At 35.5% G+C, this 16,993-nt stretch overlaps 1 protein-coding gene across 2 annotated transcripts; it reads right to left on the reverse strand.

Moving 5' to 3' along the window:
* Positions 1–1,291: 1,291 nt before the first annotated feature.
* LOC113770513 (GBF-interacting protein 1-like) lies at positions 1,292–15,834 on the reverse strand. Of its 2 annotated transcripts, none has more exons than XM_027314986.1 (11): positions 15,481–15,834; positions 14,518–14,561; positions 13,865–13,964; positions 13,443–13,578; positions 12,588–12,922; positions 12,306–12,470; positions 9,211–9,595; positions 8,152–8,446; positions 7,719–7,880; positions 4,130–4,546; positions 1,292–2,127 (listed from the first exon to the last, which is right to left on the reverse strand). In XM_027314986.1, the coding sequence occupies exons 1-11, from the start codon at positions 15,680–15,682 to the stop codon at positions 1,837–1,839; spliced, it is 2,532 nt and encodes an 843-aa protein (XP_027170787.1). In that variant the 5' UTR covers positions 15,683–15,834; the 3' UTR covers positions 1,292–1,836. The 2 variants fall into 2 exon arrangements, with proteins under 2 accessions (XP_027170787.1, XP_027170786.1); XM_027314985.1 differs by having other exon boundaries at positions 4,130–4,618.
* Positions 15,835–16,993: the final 1,159 nt, after the last annotated feature.

A 16,993-nucleotide genomic window follows, 5' to 3' on the forward strand; every position in this document is an offset into this window, starting at 1 on the left:
TTCTTCAGTGTTCTAGGTGGGACAAGGAAGTATTTTTGGCCGGGAATGAGGATCTCTTCACGGCAGATGATGGCGCCCCACGGTCTCTGGAAAACATCAGGTCTAGTTAGCATGAAAGAAGGGTATTTGTCTATGATCCTGGCTGCTGGAACTGCCATGTAGTATAGCTCAACAAGGCCCCCTGCATGGATGATCTTCAAAACTGCTGATGACCTCTCCTCCGCTACTGGTGTGGGAGTTGGGGCAAGTTTTCTTGCACCAAAGATCTTCAGGATCATGCTTGGTGCTAATGCAAAATGCCAAGTTTTGATAGCTGCTGCTGCTAAGATTTAGGCATGCAGTCAAGTACGAGGAAGGATTCTCACATTTATGCTAGCTACTTGGTTTGATTTTTGACCATCGATGAATACAAGAGCCGGCAATTTACTTGGTCTTTCTTTTGGACTTTTCCATGAAAAGCAGTACTATGATTAAGAAAGAGCAACATATTCCCCAGGAAGATAACAACTAGGCATACTCTTGAACGAGAGTCCGTAATGTTTTGTTGGCTTCTCAATGCAACGAGATTTCCTTCTCAAAAAATATATCTTTTGCCTGTCTTTCCCACCCCTGCCATTTGGAGGAGTGGGAGTAAAATATTCCAAGCCAGCTCATCCCTTCGGATTGTGGTTGCTTACAATTGTAAGCACCATACAATTGGTGATCCATATTGATTCAATTTGGATTCAGATGGATAGGATACATTGTGGAATACAAATTTCAGTGAATGATAAAATTTGTCATTAGTTAACACGTTACTACCTTAGGGTATGCATTTTGTTACGACCTTAAAGAGAATTCCCTAGTTTGCTCCAATGGTCCGTCCTATGGGACAAAAATAGGTCTCCAACACTAATTGCTGCATGAACCCAAAGGGGTCCAAGACTCGAAGGATGTGGAATTGAGACAGAGATATTAATTCAGGAACTCCCCCTAAATTGGGCTCCAGACAACAAACATGGGAGGACAAAAAAGTCCTCCAAAAGAGAGTTATATTCATCTCTTCAACAAGTTTAGAAATAAGCATAACTGCCATGCACAACAGTCCTGAGTCCTAGTGTCCTGAAGGAACTGTAGTGGAAGGGGCCCCGCGGCGGGTACGGGGGTTATGATGCCACCCATTCCCTCTCCATCCTATTATTCAAACACAAACGAGAAAGCAAATCCCTCTTGCATTGTGCAAGGAACGTAACTTAGCATAAATCATCTTCAACTGGGATATTTCTAATGACTTACTGTAGATACTGCAGGATGAAACAATGAAAAGAATAGAATGCTGCATTTGCTTATACCAACACCCATTACAACAGTCCAGCTAAATCGTTGCTATCAAAATTTACTTTACAGGAGAGCTGTGAACTCAATTTCACCTTTCAGAAGCCTAATAATCTCAGGGAAAAAAAAGTTGAAAAGGAGAAAAAAGTTGTCTCCCAAGGAATGCTAAGTGTAAAAAGAAATGCCAAAAAGATAATGGCTTAAAGTTGCAGTTGTTTACCAAATATCAGCAGCAAGACAGATAACCAGAAGAACACCTTTCCAACTAATAAAAGGTCAATTATCCATACAGAAGCATTTCACCATCAGTATCATCACTTCCAGCGATCAACAGATATCATCCACCAAACCATTTTTTTGGGTCTCCTTTCATAAAATTTTTGCTCAGCTCGATTATATTCTACGTTCATATTGCAGATGCTTTGGTTTACTTCAACATCGCTGGAGAATCTCAAAAAATTCAAAGAGATCAATTTCCACTTCCAGTTCTGTAGCTTACAGTAGAGAAAATGAGCTCCCTCTTTAGAAGTTATTAGGCCAGTTCATTTGTGAATGTTGTGGCTGCTGGTATGCACTGGCTGTGGGTCCAACCACATCTAGAGGACTTGCCATTGTCTGAGACTGCTGCAGTAGTGGGTTAACAGTAGTTGCATTGACTGGTTGTGCTGGGTGATATATGCCAGCAAAAGTCCCATGGCCAGGCTGTGCAGGTGCAAAGGCCATCTGACCCTGGGGAAAATTGTAGAATGAGCTGGCCTGCAAGCTAGAAAAATCTCGGCCAGGAGGTGCAATCCATACACCAGAACCTTCGCTCTGTTAACCAACATTCAACACCAATATTATGGGATTATCCATATAGTTCACAGGATATATACATTTAGCGCAGGAAAAAAAGTAAAAGAAATTAACATACCATTCTATAGACATAAAAATAAAATACAGAAAAAGGGAACTGGAGCCATTCAGCAAAAGTGAATGGTCAGGGACCTGTTATGTCCAAGTTCAAGGAATGCATGGACAAAGCTCATGTACAAACCCGATCCTATATCCAACTACTAACTTGTATTTAGTGTTTTCTTTTTTCACACAAATCTATGCCATAAAGCAAATAAACAAAAAGCATAACAAAATTGAGTTCACAAAAACCAAAGATTTTAAAGCTTCAACAGTGAAAAATGCAACAAAGTAACTTGACAAAGGCCTTGTTCTTAACTAATTTTGGAAACTTGATTTTAGATTTTGATTTTTGAAAACCTATATTATTTTGTTCTCAACTGATTTTAAAAAACTGATATTAGATTTTTTGGATCCAAAAACGCTGAAATCAGACAGATTTTAAGGTGCTTTTGGATTCTGATTTTGATCTACTTTTTCATGTAGACAAAATTACCCTTTAAATTGCAATATAATTACTAAACTACCTAAAGATTAGGTAACTTTTTATGGTCTTTTTATTTCTCCTATTCTCATCTCACTTCATCTATATGACTTGCTTTTTCATCAACCATTTAATCCTCATGAGAAAAGTAATTAATTACATCAAAAATTATTTAATTCGCACAAAACTTCATTTATGTAGCATATAAGGGTAACATGGTCATGTTATTGTTAAAATCAGATTTTTAACTTTTTCTGAGAGCACTTATGCATTTATTAAAATGGCTTTTTAAATAGTAAACAAGAACACATGATTTATTCTGAAAAATCTGATTTTCAAGAACCAATTTTATAAAATCAACATTACAAAATCAGAATCAGTTGAAAACAAGCCCGAAGAAAGGTGCAACTGCACCACTGCAAAGACATTGTTACCTAGTCCACTACTAAAGCGAACCCTAATCCAACAAAAGCCCACCTAAATGGAATCCCAACATGATTCTTAGCCACAATAGATTTGCCAATTTGGTTTTTACCTAATGAACTTCATTTTGCCAAAGTTTTCCTATCCCAACAATCACTTTGAAATTAATGCTCAGAGTCAGATGAGAAACATTGAGTGCTTTGTACTTATCCTTTTCTAATCCAAGGTTGACTAAGGGCCTGTTTGATAACTCTACTTAATGCTGAAATTAATTCATTCAAAACTTTTTGAATACAGCATATTTGGTAACAAAAATACCTTACCACTTAATGTATTAAGCACTGCTTAATTTCTGTACAAACTTTTAATTAAAAATTTTTCAAAATTAACTACATATACTATACCTCACACACAGGACAATTTCATACTGTTCCAGCACATGGTACGCATGTGTTTTCCTTATGTTCAACACACAGACTTGCATGCATGCACACACTCTCTTACACACAGATACACACACTTGAACACTACCTCTAAATTGTTTTATTATTTTCTCTCTCAGACACGCACATTTTTCTTTTTCTCCAAATATACAAATAAAGACAGTACAGTTATTTTTTAACACTAGCACCTTTGGATGCATGACACATGTCCATGATTTGAATTTTAAATTTGAATTCATGTTATGTGGCATGATTTAAACCTACTAGTGTAAAAAAAATTATACACTAACAATGTATAAAAAAGTTATCCTTATTCAAAAATAGAAACATGAAATTTGTGCGATATTTAAATTCAGTATTATAATCAAGTTAGTTATCAAACACATATAACTTAATCAATTCAGCAATTTAACATTTTCAGCACTTAATTTTCAGAAATTAGATTTCTGACTTCAATTTTGTCAAATGGGTCCTAAAACATTTCAGACTACTCTATTAGAAGCTCAGAAGCATTTTTTCCAAATTGAAAAAGTTAATCAAATGTACAACGTTTATTAATCAAGTGACCAACCTGTTGGCTACTCTCATAAAGACTGTTTTCCTTTAAATGAGATGTAGCAAGATCCTCATTCGTAGTTGAGTTTCCAGTGGCTGATGCTGCATTGGGATTATAATTGGCCATTGATGAACCATATGGCATATAACTCCCAGGAATTCCAACATGACTTGAGTTGTTTGGGTTAGTTCCTGGCTTGTATTGTGGGAGAGGATATTTGGCAGCTGCTGCTGGTGGAGCTGGATACAAATTGCTACCTTGAGGCTGCTGTGGGAATGCACCATTGCTTATAAATTGATGGATAGCAGGTGGAACATAGAATGGAGAGATATAGTGACCGTATGGGACATAGTTTGAAGGGTAATGAGGTAGATGCAGACCAGCCGGTGGCCGAAAGACAGAAACGGGTTGCTGTGTTGCAGCAATGGAGCTCTGCATAACACCAGCAGCTTGAGTTATGAGTGGTGTAGGTGTTGCCGTGGACAAAACCAAAGGGTTACTGGGCTGCAATTTGACATGCACATGCAGCATTTACATCAATAAGCATCTTCAAGTCCTCAACAGTTATCATATGAAAAAAATAAGTAAAAGGCTTAGACATGATGGACCTGGCATAAACAGAGTTTTGCCATTATAGAGATTCAACAAAAAAAACTACCTAATTGGCCAGTCAAACTCCTAAAGCTCTTAGGGTATGTTTCCCCAGCATGCCTTAGTTGTCTCTATGTCCTTCCTTATTTCAAAGAGATGACATATTGCATTCTTCTAGAAGGGGTAATTGGCTTGCCCCCTTCGAATGAATCTTAAATGCACTTCAATGATCATAAAATGTACAGCGTGAATTTCTATATGCATAACAATCAGACTTGAAAAGGAAATCCCATTGAGACTGAGATTCTTTCAGGTATAGCAAATAGCTCCAGGAATCCCATGAAGCTTAACTTCCCAGATCGTATCAGAAACCAACCATGGATCATAACACAAAACGATGAGACATTCAGGTTGCCACACATAGATATGTTTGCACTAAACACAGACATAGACAAACTAAAAATAAAATGCAAACGATTATTAATCATACAGTCTATTTTTGTGAAAAATTGCAAAGCAAACCAACGTATTTACCTCCTATAAATTGCAAAAGTACTTTTTACTCCAGTCATTGGTTTGTATGTAGCTATAGTTTGTTTTAGTATAGAACTTCTAACAATTAAATTTCACTTCTTTACTGGGAAGCTTCCATCCTTGTGTTACCATATCGCCAGAAAAAGATTAAGCACACAGAGATTTTCATTTCCAAAGCTATCTTTTTTTTTCCCCAAAAAGTACTTCTACTTCAGTCATTGAGTTGTATGTAGCTAGAGCTTCTTCTTTTTTTAGCGTACAACATCTAATTAAATTTTACTTCTTTACCGGGAAGCTTTCATCCATGTTACCATATCACCAAAAAGAAAATTAAGAACATACAAATTTTCATTTCCAAAACAATCTTTTTACTTCTTTTAGTTCGAGACTGCATAATGCTCTTATTAGACGTTTCAACCTTCGCATTTGTTTAAAAAAAAAACGAAAAAGATGATGCAATCATCATGCAACATTCATGAACTGAATGAACAGCCAATTAAAAGGGAAACAAGAAAAGCATTCCCTTTATTCATGATATAAAAATATTATGGAAAACAAAAAAAAGTTTACATCAGACCTTTGACCAATATGTAGGTCCACCATAAAAGAATTTTTATGGTCCCACAAATTGAAAGTCTGAACATGCTGCAGCATTTTGCTAACAAGATTATTTGACAATACACATGCAAGTATGGAAAGACACAAACACAGACACATAATAGATTTAGAAGCAAAAAGGGGTAAAAGTAAGTTATACTTCCATTTTAATTTTCCATTTAATAGACGAGATTCAAACCAACTCAAGTATTTGCCCTCACTTAATCACCCCGAGTATCATCAAAAGTGTGTCAGAACTAATGTCTTAAGAAAAATTTCAATTAAAAAATCCCACTCCTTTACTTGTGTGCAGGAAAAACGCTAATGGCACCAAATTTTTCCTTTTTCTTTTCATTGTAATAACTTCCACGAGCTTTGTGTTTTTTATTTTTTATTTTTAGTTTCTTTTTCTCCCTTCTTACTTCTCTTTTTTTTTTTTTCCAAGAAAAGGCACCTGAAGATGGTAGAGGTTTGGCTAGACCACTACCTGTTTATGATGACCAAGAAAAATTCATAAAGGGGGGCCAAGAACCTTACCATTTGGAAATACATGAGATTCAAAGACTTAAAGCTAATAAATGTGACCACAAAATGAACTATTTAGGAAATAATGGGCACATTTAATATTGCCCAATCTAACTAAATTGCAAATGATTTTAAAGAGAATCAGTGGTATGAAAGACCATCACTGAAGCTGAATTGTAGGCAAAATTTGCTAATGTATTGGCTACAGAACTGGCCTCCCTACATACATAGTGAGAAGTGACAGATCTATCTGCACTTAAGTCACCCATTTCCCATTAAATTTATTATATACTACCAACTCCTCTTTACCATGCTTATCCATTCAACATATATATAGAAATGTCATACATCATCATTATCTAGTTTTTGAAGTAGGCTCGAAAACCTCAACCTGATCTAATCCAACCAAACCCATTTTATTCCCTCTCAATTTGTGGTTCATCACAGTGTAGGCCAACTTAATCGATTTATTTCTATTCACTTTGTTCACTTATATAATTTTTAAAAAAAATTTGGATCAACAGCTTTTAGCTTTATACTCCACTGACTACTAATACGAATTCATCTAGTTTTATTAAATGTTAATTTAGTAAAACAATAAGTTCATCAATCAGTATGTTTCTAGACAATTGTATACACTAGTCAGTTCTGTAATAATTATATAACAACATAATCCTAGCTAAATAGTCTATTTTCCAACGCATTAGAAAGGTAAAGTCACAAAAAAGATACATCATGTGTGACTCTGCCTGATAGTTTACAAGGAAGAATTTCTCCCACGTACACCTAAACTTCTATAGCATGCAGCAGAAGATGTTCTAGTTGTAATTGCCCTTGTAATAAGTTATGCCGCCTGACAAACAAATCTTACTTGACTACCCGAAATGAGATGATCGCGGCCGTTGCAGCAGAAAATTTCATTGGCTCTTTTCATGTTTCAATGGATAACATTGAAAAACTTCATGTATGAACCTACATAACCATGCTTATTTAGTGCAATATGTGTCACAAGGAAAACAATTGAGGCAAATGCAGCATAGAAACCCCTTCTCATTTTTTTGCCCCACCATTTTTTACACAAAAAGGTGATGCATAAATGTTGGAGATTAAGACAAGGTGAAGAAATCAGAATTTTCAGCCAAAAGCACAAGTAAACATGTACTAAAAAAAAAATTGCATATTTTGATGCATTCTTGGTCTAAATCTACCTAACCATATACCACAATATTTAACAGTTCTCTTATGGTATTCAGCTTAGTTTCATCCAATCAAAACATGAACTTCACAATTAAGATTCAAAGGCTCAAGAGTAAAGAAAAGAGAGGCAGTCACTAGTAACGGTTTGATATGTCCAAACCTCTTGAGGAGACTGAGAAGTCTGCGGAGACAACATTGCAAAATTTCCACTGTACTTGCTAGCTACTCCAGCAGGATGGAAGGGGGAAATGCGACCATCACTGTCTGCTCCTGAACGATAGAACTGTGCATAGTAGCTGGTCGGATCAATTGTTGGTTGAACCTGTCATATACATAGACAAAACTTTTTGATATGATCTTTAAAAATAACAAAAGGTTTGAAATGAAGAAGGAAAATGTGTAGATAAATATGACACTCTACAGTAGGTTTCAATACAAGAATTACAAATGACCAATAATTTATTCATACTCCAGCATTCTTATTTTTGGCCTGACAGCAAATGAAAACTGGGTAATGTGGAAACCCCAAACAAAATCCATTTAACCAAGTAGAACAAGAAGAATATTACAAACGACCAAGACTGAAGACTCACAACAAAAGCAGGAAGCCGAGAGACATCGCGAGTTTGGCTTTCAGAGCTTTCAAAAGGTGCAAGTTGACTACGAACTATCGGTGGCATAAAACCAAAGCTGTAGTTTGGAGTTGTATGACTGGTAGTATACTGATTGCCTCCAGGTGTACTTTCTTGCTTGGACTCATCATAATCAAGGGCATTAGAAGATGATACCCCACCTACGCCAGATGACAGATTTTCCAGTGCATCCGTTGATGAATGGTTATTTTCAGGATAATTACCTTCTTCCACAGCTACAAATGCATTTTGATTACTGAAACAAATCACGAGGAACAAAAAAGTTGCAGTTAGGCAATAAGCAAGGTATTATAAACAGGTGAATCTATGGGAGAATAAAAAAAATGATGACTCAGAATCAGATATTGCACGCTGTGATATAAAATATGTGCAGGGTGCCTTTTTAGCTCAGATTATTAATACTATAGCACAATTAGAAGAGGTCATGTACCATTTTACATAAGATTTTGGGAGGTTGTTCTGATGCAGGAAAAAGCAAAAAATAAAAAAACATTATCTCACCCAAAACTGGGGGTAGTTACAAGCAGAAGACAAGGGTGATGATATCAACAGTTGAAAGGAGTGGAATGTTGCATATCCTAACAAAAATCTGTGTTAGACTGGATAAAAAAATTTAAAAAAAAAAAAAAAAGCAGCTGAAGGACCTATGAAACCAGAAGAGAGAACTACTCTGCGTCTTACTTTGCACAGAAAAACAAAATATAGGATAAAGAATATCCCTTCTCCTTTTATTGGTCAGAAAGGGCTATCAATTATGAAAAGTTGACAAAACTAGGGCATACGGAAAGAAAGGAATACTTATGTCATTTTTGGCTCTAAGAGCAGCAAGCCCATTTTAGCCCCCAAAAAAGTTCAAAGAATCCAGAAATTAAGTGCACGTACTAAGCATATGTCTCACATCATAGTAACCAATACCTTTTGTACACTACTAGAAACCAAAAAAACAACATATAGCAAGGCTAGCCAACTTAAAATGTGCAAAGAAAATCAGAGACAAACCTGGAAAACTGTTCTTCAGCAGCTTCATTTCCATCAGAAGTTTCAGAAGAAGATGCACTATGATCATTCTCTGGAGGGTTGATACTGCTTGTACTAATGCCAAAGCTAGTATCAAAACTTCCAAAACAGAACCCAAGCTTTTCAGCCTCAGGGACATGAAGGTGATGTGGGATGATAACATGTTGCCCATCAGAAACATGTAATTCCTCAAATTTCCTCTGCAGTCTCACATTAGCTTCTTTAGAATCTAGATCATTCAGTGCTGTTGCCATTTTGGTACTGGCTTCAACAGAAAGAGCAGGAGCCTCAGATGAAGCAACTGTTCCCGACCCCTGAGTAAGACTAGAGATTGTTGATTTTGGCTTCCACTCCTTATTAGGACCCACTAAAATAAAACAGAAGAAATAGTTAATAATGTACCAAAGCAAGCAGTATTCTCCCTGTGATGCAATAAATGGTAGACAACACTGAATTGCTTTTACCAACCCAGATAGATTAATTGTCAAAGTTATATACTTATTGCTTCTAATTTAGTATTGAATTGTTCACAACCTTTTACTACTTGTCATAATCTCAAGCAGATTCCTAGATTACTAAAGGTGTTCACTGGGAAAAACAAAGGACTACTAAACATGTTCAAACACTCATTAGTCATTTTAAAAAGCCAAGAATACACTTTCTCATGGACATTTAGAAGAGTCACTAGTTGATGACATAGAGGTAAGAGAAAAGAATATGTTATTTATGGAGTGGTAAATGAAGTCCATGACATACATTTACTTGTTTCATTGCCAACAAATGCAAAATTCTACTTGCCCCCTTGAAATTGTGAAAGCACCAAAAAACTATTGGGGCCAAAACTCTCATTTCTCAGGAAAAAAAATACTAATAATAGTAACAATACAAACAGACAATCACTTTACACTTTCATCTAAATAGACCATTATCCATAGGCATTCTCACCATCCCAGTGTCTAACAATCTTAAGAACAATAAGATTTGAAACCTTAAGGATCAAGTACAGACTCACAGATGTACATATGAAGCAAGTAAGCTTACTGTCAGAAGCACCAATATCACTGTGACATCCTAAATTATACTTGTTTGTTCCCACAATCCAATTTTAATAAATCTCCATCAAGTCAGCATACACATTTTCTAAGCAAAAGGATCCCATACAAGCGAATCTTCCTTTATAGAGTGTCACGCCTTCTGAAGTATTCAATCCTTCAACTTTTATTAAATTATACTCCAAAGGCTTCAGGGGAAGTTTTTTCATAGAAGAATGAGAAACCTACAGTGGCAGTTCATATAAAAAATACCCACAAGAAACAAAGTGGCTTAAACCATGGAAGTCGCATAAAAGATCCTCACCCAAGGCATATTCCCTGCCATGGAGCAAAGACAGCAAAAGCTATAGAATGAGAAAATAATCTTGCCCTAAACTACATAACATCTGTAGCATGAATCAAGTTAGTCATCTAAGTAAAACATTTACATTTCCAATCAACGTATTTTCCATTTGATTCCATTTTCCAAGATAAGCAACATTTAGGAAAATTTATATATTCCATTTCTATCCTTTCCCTTGTGTTAAAAGTTTAATGTCAATAAAAGACAAGCCAATTTTCATCAAGCATAGTGTTAAGTTTTCCTGAAGCACATCCATTTTGTTCATTTACAAGTTCTGCATTTACCAATCACATGGTTACTCATAACTGCAAAAGGCTTTCCCATTTATTGACACATTTTCATCAGTTATTCTACCAAAGAAAAATCTGATTTTTTTTCAGTTTCAAAGACTATATGCTTCACATATGCATAGCCATACAAACACAATCACATAACTCTTGGTTCACCAACAAATGAAGATATCTTCCATTCTCTTCACTTTGTTTGATGAGAAAAATACCCTTCCTTCATTACTTTCGTCTGCCAAAAGCCCACAACCACTTTCCTCCCTTAGAACTCTTCTAAGCATGCAGTTCAAAACATCTGGAACTCCAACAATATAAATGGTAACTTAATCTCCAAAAAAAAGATATTGTGCACAAGTAATTTGCCGTCCACTTGCTGAATCCTAGAGAGCTCCAAGTGTCTTAAAATAAAATGGGTCAAAGAATCCATAAATACACTATAGTCACTCGCTAGAAGAATCAATCTGCAAATTATATCTTTCTGGCACACAAAAACGTGTTAGAAAGACATTTTTCAGCTGCAGAGTAATGTTTGTCATCCACAAAATCCATAAGATGCACAAAGTGATGTATTGAAGATAATGAATTTTTTAACCTTTAGTAGACTGCAGACTAGAATTAAACCTTCAACATATCAATGCTAGCAACTCAATAACCTCCAAACTAATTAGCAATTGCAATATCTAAATTTAGATTTTTACCTTGAGAAAAGAACCATTGAAAAAGTACCAAACACACATGTTCTGTACTATGTCAAATATGCAAGACATATGTAAACTTGATTAGTCAACAGATGCACAAAGGTCCAATATGTAAATTAGGCACTTAAAAACCTAAGGCTTACACCTCTTGAAACATCTTGGGGAATTTTCTAATGTTTATCAAGTTTTGTCATATATCGCTAACTAAACGGCTAAAATCTGATGACAAAAGTACATGCCATCCTTCCGTTTGAAGTATCACAAGTTTATGGATAAAAAAGTGGATAGGATGTACTAGTTTACATAAACTTCCACAGAGTAGTTGTTTTGCTATTTACAAAACAAAGTTGAATAAAGAAAGAACTGAATTAGCTAATATTATTTATTCTCCTATGATTAAAGAGTGTCCATAATTGTAGGCAACATGTTTCATATCTGATAAAGTTGCATTCTGTGTGTCCATTTTACTCATGCTTGTAAGACTTGTCTAGTTTCAAGTGCTTTAGAAATTAAAAAAGTACATTTCCTGTTCTAACATAGCCAGACTGGTTGCCCACTGCAACAACATCCAATGGTCGCCTACAAACCAAAACCATTTTATAATTTTAGGCAGCGAAACTTTCACCACCAAACCAACTAGAAGAATAATAACTACAAAAAGATAAACTACATTCGAGTATACCTATGATTCACTAACCTTTCTGAGGGCCAATCACTTGAGACCTGTTGCTGTAGTTAGATGATGGCCTACTGACAGCAGAAGCTGCAGTGTGTGAGGAATCTAGGTGCTGATTCTTTCCATTCCCGTGTGCCTTGCTTGGCATCTTTCCTTGGACATTTGAGTTCCCACTCTCATCAAGTCCTTTACATATTTAGCAAATGACAGAAACCATAAGCTATACTTGAACAATGAAAAAAGAATATCTATGTATAGGACACAAAATTGCAAGTATGCAAATTGGGATCTTAAACTCCGCACCAGAAGCAATTTCAGAGACAGCAGAGATCTGTTCAACAGCACTGGACTGGATTCCAACTCCATGTTTCATTGTACCCACAGCACTAGACTGCCGTGAATCTTGTAAGGATAATGATACAGGGTCTGAAGACAAGAAATAAGCTCCTGATGGTTGTGATGAACTCATAGAAGTTGAAAAGTTACTAGAATCAGGCATCTGCTCTGCAAATTGATCCCTATTCTCAGAGGCAGTAGCAGAAGGACCCAAATGTTCCTCCAACTTTTCATTATCATGCATGACAGTCAGATTCCTAGAAACTATAGCAGTAGGACCATTTGCTGTGGCACCTAATGAACTGAAAAAGAAATTTATAGATAAGAAACAGCAATTATTACTGTCCCAGGAAATTGAAATTTTACGTGTCTACACATATATATATCCAGATTCCAAATCTATATACGTTAAACACTTTTGTGTGCACTCTGTGCATAAATACCATACTTTATGTAGACACACGTATACATATTTATGTAGCATGCAGGTGTGCCAAAAAGAAGGATTGGATGGTTAGAGAGCAAAACATTGTTTTCTGGGTGGCAAATCATCACCACTACAGACAATTTCACTCATCTCAAAGGCAGGTACAAAGGCTCAATATAGGTCACATGTAAAGCTCCTAGGTATGGGGGAAGGAGGCGACAGGGAGGTTAGAAAGGTCTTCTTTTATTAGGCAAAAGTTATGACCTGCTCCAAAAGTCGTTCAAATTTCTGATGCTATCAAAGAAAAAATTAGATTTTGTGTTCCAATCCTAGTCATCCAGGGTAAAATTACAAGTATCAAGAGTTCCTAAAAGCCAACAGAGTGTGAAAAGAACCTTGCAGCAGAATTTGGCTCTTTCCCTTCACTTTCCCAGGGAGTGTTCAAAGAAGACATGCTAACACCCTTATCTAAATCTAGGTTGGACTCATTGTCTTTAGCAGAAGCCAACTTCCTTGCACCTGCAGCTTTATCTGACAAGAACAAAAAGCATGAGAATAATAGCAAAAGTACTGTCATGGTTTTTCTATTATTTGACAGCCAGCTTAGAGTAAGTAGATAAAATTTCAGCCACTAAAACACACACACACACACATATATGGGTTACCAATAGAGCCCAAAGGGCATTCCCAGCTCTTAAAAATACTTAGCAGAAAATATTAGGTCACAGTTAGTTTCTGTGATGGACTGATATAACTAGAATAAGCCTAAAATTCTACCCGAGGACAAGCTATTGTGGACATCAAACTAATGATTTACCATGAGATATATTACGAGATGAATGAGTCCCTCGGCCCCTATTTCCCCGTCCCTGTACCCCTGATTTCCATCTTGAATCAGCAGGCTCCTTATTCAAATTCTGTGAAAACAAAAAACTTGGTTAAGGAGCAGAAAACCAAAAAGAAGGTGCAACCAACCAAGAAAAGACAAAATGATGAAGTTACAACAGATGATTTTAGATAAAGGAGACAACATGCGCAAGGAAGGAAAACAAATTATATATGAGTACACGAGATAGATGCCAAGAACAGTAAAAAACTATACATTTTCAAAAGCCGCAGCATTCTCCTAAAGCCTGCTACGTTAAATCACCCAGTTAATGTGCAATTTACCCTCGGAGTATTCATGATTTGAGGGTTCTTGTTAAGTGCTATGCTCATTGATATTTAATATCTATTTTCTCCTCTAGCATTCTCCTTGATGTGCTTATACTTGTTAAAATATTCAGATGTGCACTCAAGTTAGCCCTCATTATCAATCAAGCTAGTAATGCTGCAGATACGATGTTCAACACCTTTTTCCGAGTCAAAAGATGACAACACCCATGTAATGCTTGCATCTTATCAAGAAGTCAATGACAACAGTGTAAGGCGCATTATTCTGGTAAATGACAAGTTAGAAAGTGACCATACCTCCTTTTTCCGATCACGCTTCCTTCTTACTTCATGAAATGTATCTGCAACGGGAAAAAAAAAAGCAGATGCTTTATCGTATAGCTCCACAAAGAAGACATGATATGAACAGATGAAAAAGGCCTAAAAAGGTAAAGATGAAGCACACTAGTCCACGAAACTTAAAATTGCAGTCATCACAAAGTTCAATCCAACAAACAACAAAGTTGAATAACAAAATCCTCAATCCCATTTGGCTGTGTCAGAACATAATTGAATTTCACCTTTGTAACCCAATGGACAACACAGGATAGATAAAGCTCTCGTTCAAAACACATTCAAAAGTCCATCTTTATCCCATCTCAAGTTTTTTCTATTCTTCATTTTTCTGCACTCTAAAAGAAAAATCCAATTCCATCCAACCCCCAAATAGACATTGTTTTCCATCAACTCTCTCCCCCATCCCGCACACCTTCCCAACCCCTCCCCCCCCCCCCCCCCCTCTCCCTATCCCGAAAAAGGGAAAAAAAAAATCAAAAACAACAAGAAGAAAAAACGAAAAGTACCACCAACAATGTAACTTCAGCATGTGAAAAAACAAGCACAACAAAGAGCGCAGATCAAAGTTGGAATCAAGATTAACCATCCAAATGGTACACTCTCCAAACCCTTGTAAACTCCCATCTTCAAACTGAATTCTTTTCTCTCTAGTGCACTCTGTTGGCACTTTAAAGCAAAATCTTATTTACTCCACCCCCAAAAGCATATTAGCTATCCATCAACCCTCTCCCAGCACCTCCAGCTGCCAAACCCATTCCCCCACCGCGGCCCAAAATAAAAGGTAGTGGGGAACCAAGGATTTAATTTCTATGGGAAAAAAATCAAACAAACAGCCCCAGATCAAAAATTACAGAAAGATCAATACAGGGACAAGAAATGAAAAAAAAAAGGAAAAGAAATTAAAAATAAGAGGGAAGGAAGGACCTTGGAGGAGGAGCTTTTGGGCGGTCTCATTTGGATCCATAGAGCAGTCTTTAAGCATTGCATAGATGTCTTCTTCACTATGGTTTCCTGTGATCTCCTTTATACTCTGGATCATCTTCCTCACATTGCTTGGAATTGAAACCCTAACAACATCCCTATCCCCACTCCACCCCCCACCGCCACCTCCTCCGCTGCTGCTCATCTTCTCTAATGAATCTTTTCACACAACCCAAATTCTAAACTTTAATATATTTGATCACCTTTGATCAATTTCTCCTATGCTATGGTATAAATATGCATAATACTAGAAGTATCTCAACATGTATATGCTTGTGTGAATATGTATATGTATATATATATGTATAGGGAAGACTAAACTGGTGAAAGAAAGAAAGGAAAAGAGAAAGAAGAAGTCTTTGCCTTAGGGGAAGGGTTTTTGCATCGTGTTAAGACTTAAGAGTAATAATCGAATTTGATTAGATTTTAGTACCGGGTAAAATATATTTTGGGGAAGAATTGTAGTTTTGGTTCTTATTATATTATTTGGCCTGAGTTTCAAATTGGTCCCGATATTTTGGTCAAAATAAATCAAGTTCACAAACTTTGTGATTTTGAATAGGTTCAAAACAACTAATGAAAATGCTACAATGACTAATAATCAACATCAAATTACATATTACCATTACAACTAAAGAACTTTGACTTTGCACTTTTGTCTCCAATATTTTGATTTTAAATCATTATATTTTCCTAATTTTTAAATAAAGATATTAAGGGTTTTAGCATGAATGAGATACAAATTAAAATGAAATAGTATTAAATGGGTGATATAAATCAAATTAAACTTTTTTTTATTCTTTTCCACTTTAATTCCATTTATTTATGCTAATAATATATCATATGTTTCTTTTATTTTGCATAATTTGGTATTATATATATTATTGTTTCTCTCTATTAATAATTAATTGTTAATGAGTTTTATTATTTTTATTTCTAATTATAATTAAAAAGCTTAATTAGATATTCCATTAAAATATAAGGAATAAATAACCTTTGTAAATTAAGTTGATCCTTTTTTCGGCGTTTTAATAGGTTATCAATTGAGTTTAAAATGAAATTGGCATTTTATACACATTATATGAACCACTAAATGATTATCAAAGTACATAGATGTTAAATTAAATGCTTTAAAATCACAATATTGGAATGCTAGATTTTAATTGGTAGGAAAGATAACAAAAAATAAAAGATAGTTTCCTTAAGAATTCCTAAAATTATTTCACATTGATACTTACCTTCACTAGTTTTTATAAGTACAATAGCTAACTACATAGATTTGAAAACTATATGCACATGACATGCAACAATTTTTGTAGTAATAACTATAATAAATTTGGATTATAAAGCTAGAATTCTTCTTTCTTACACTACTTTATGTTTTATTTATCATTGTTATATTATCATCCAATTATAACTTATTTAACAAAGATATGCTATATAGACTACAATCATG

This window comes from Coffea eugenioides, chromosome 5 (genome assembly GCF_003713205.1).
Source record: "Coffea eugenioides isolate CCC68of chromosome 5, Ceug_1.0, whole genome shotgun sequence".
NCBI classification, from domain to species: domain Eukaryota; kingdom Viridiplantae; phylum Streptophyta; class Magnoliopsida; order Gentianales; family Rubiaceae; genus Coffea; species Coffea eugenioides.

Bases quoted from the DNA above. Each gene is read 5' to 3' on its own strand.
- LOC113770513 (XM_027314985.1), bottom strand. From the start codon at position 15,682: ATGAGCAGCAGCGGAGGAGGTGGCGGTGGGGGGTGGAGTGGGGATAGG. The intron at 7,881-8,151 runs GTGAGTCTTCAG...TGTATATGACAG, and splicing joins CTCGGCTTCCTGCTTTTGTT to GTTCAACCAACAATTGATCC. The intron at 4,619-7,718 runs GTTTGGACATAT...GTCAAATTGCAG, and splicing joins CTTCTCAGTCTCCTCAAGAG to CCCAGTAACCCTTTGGTTTT.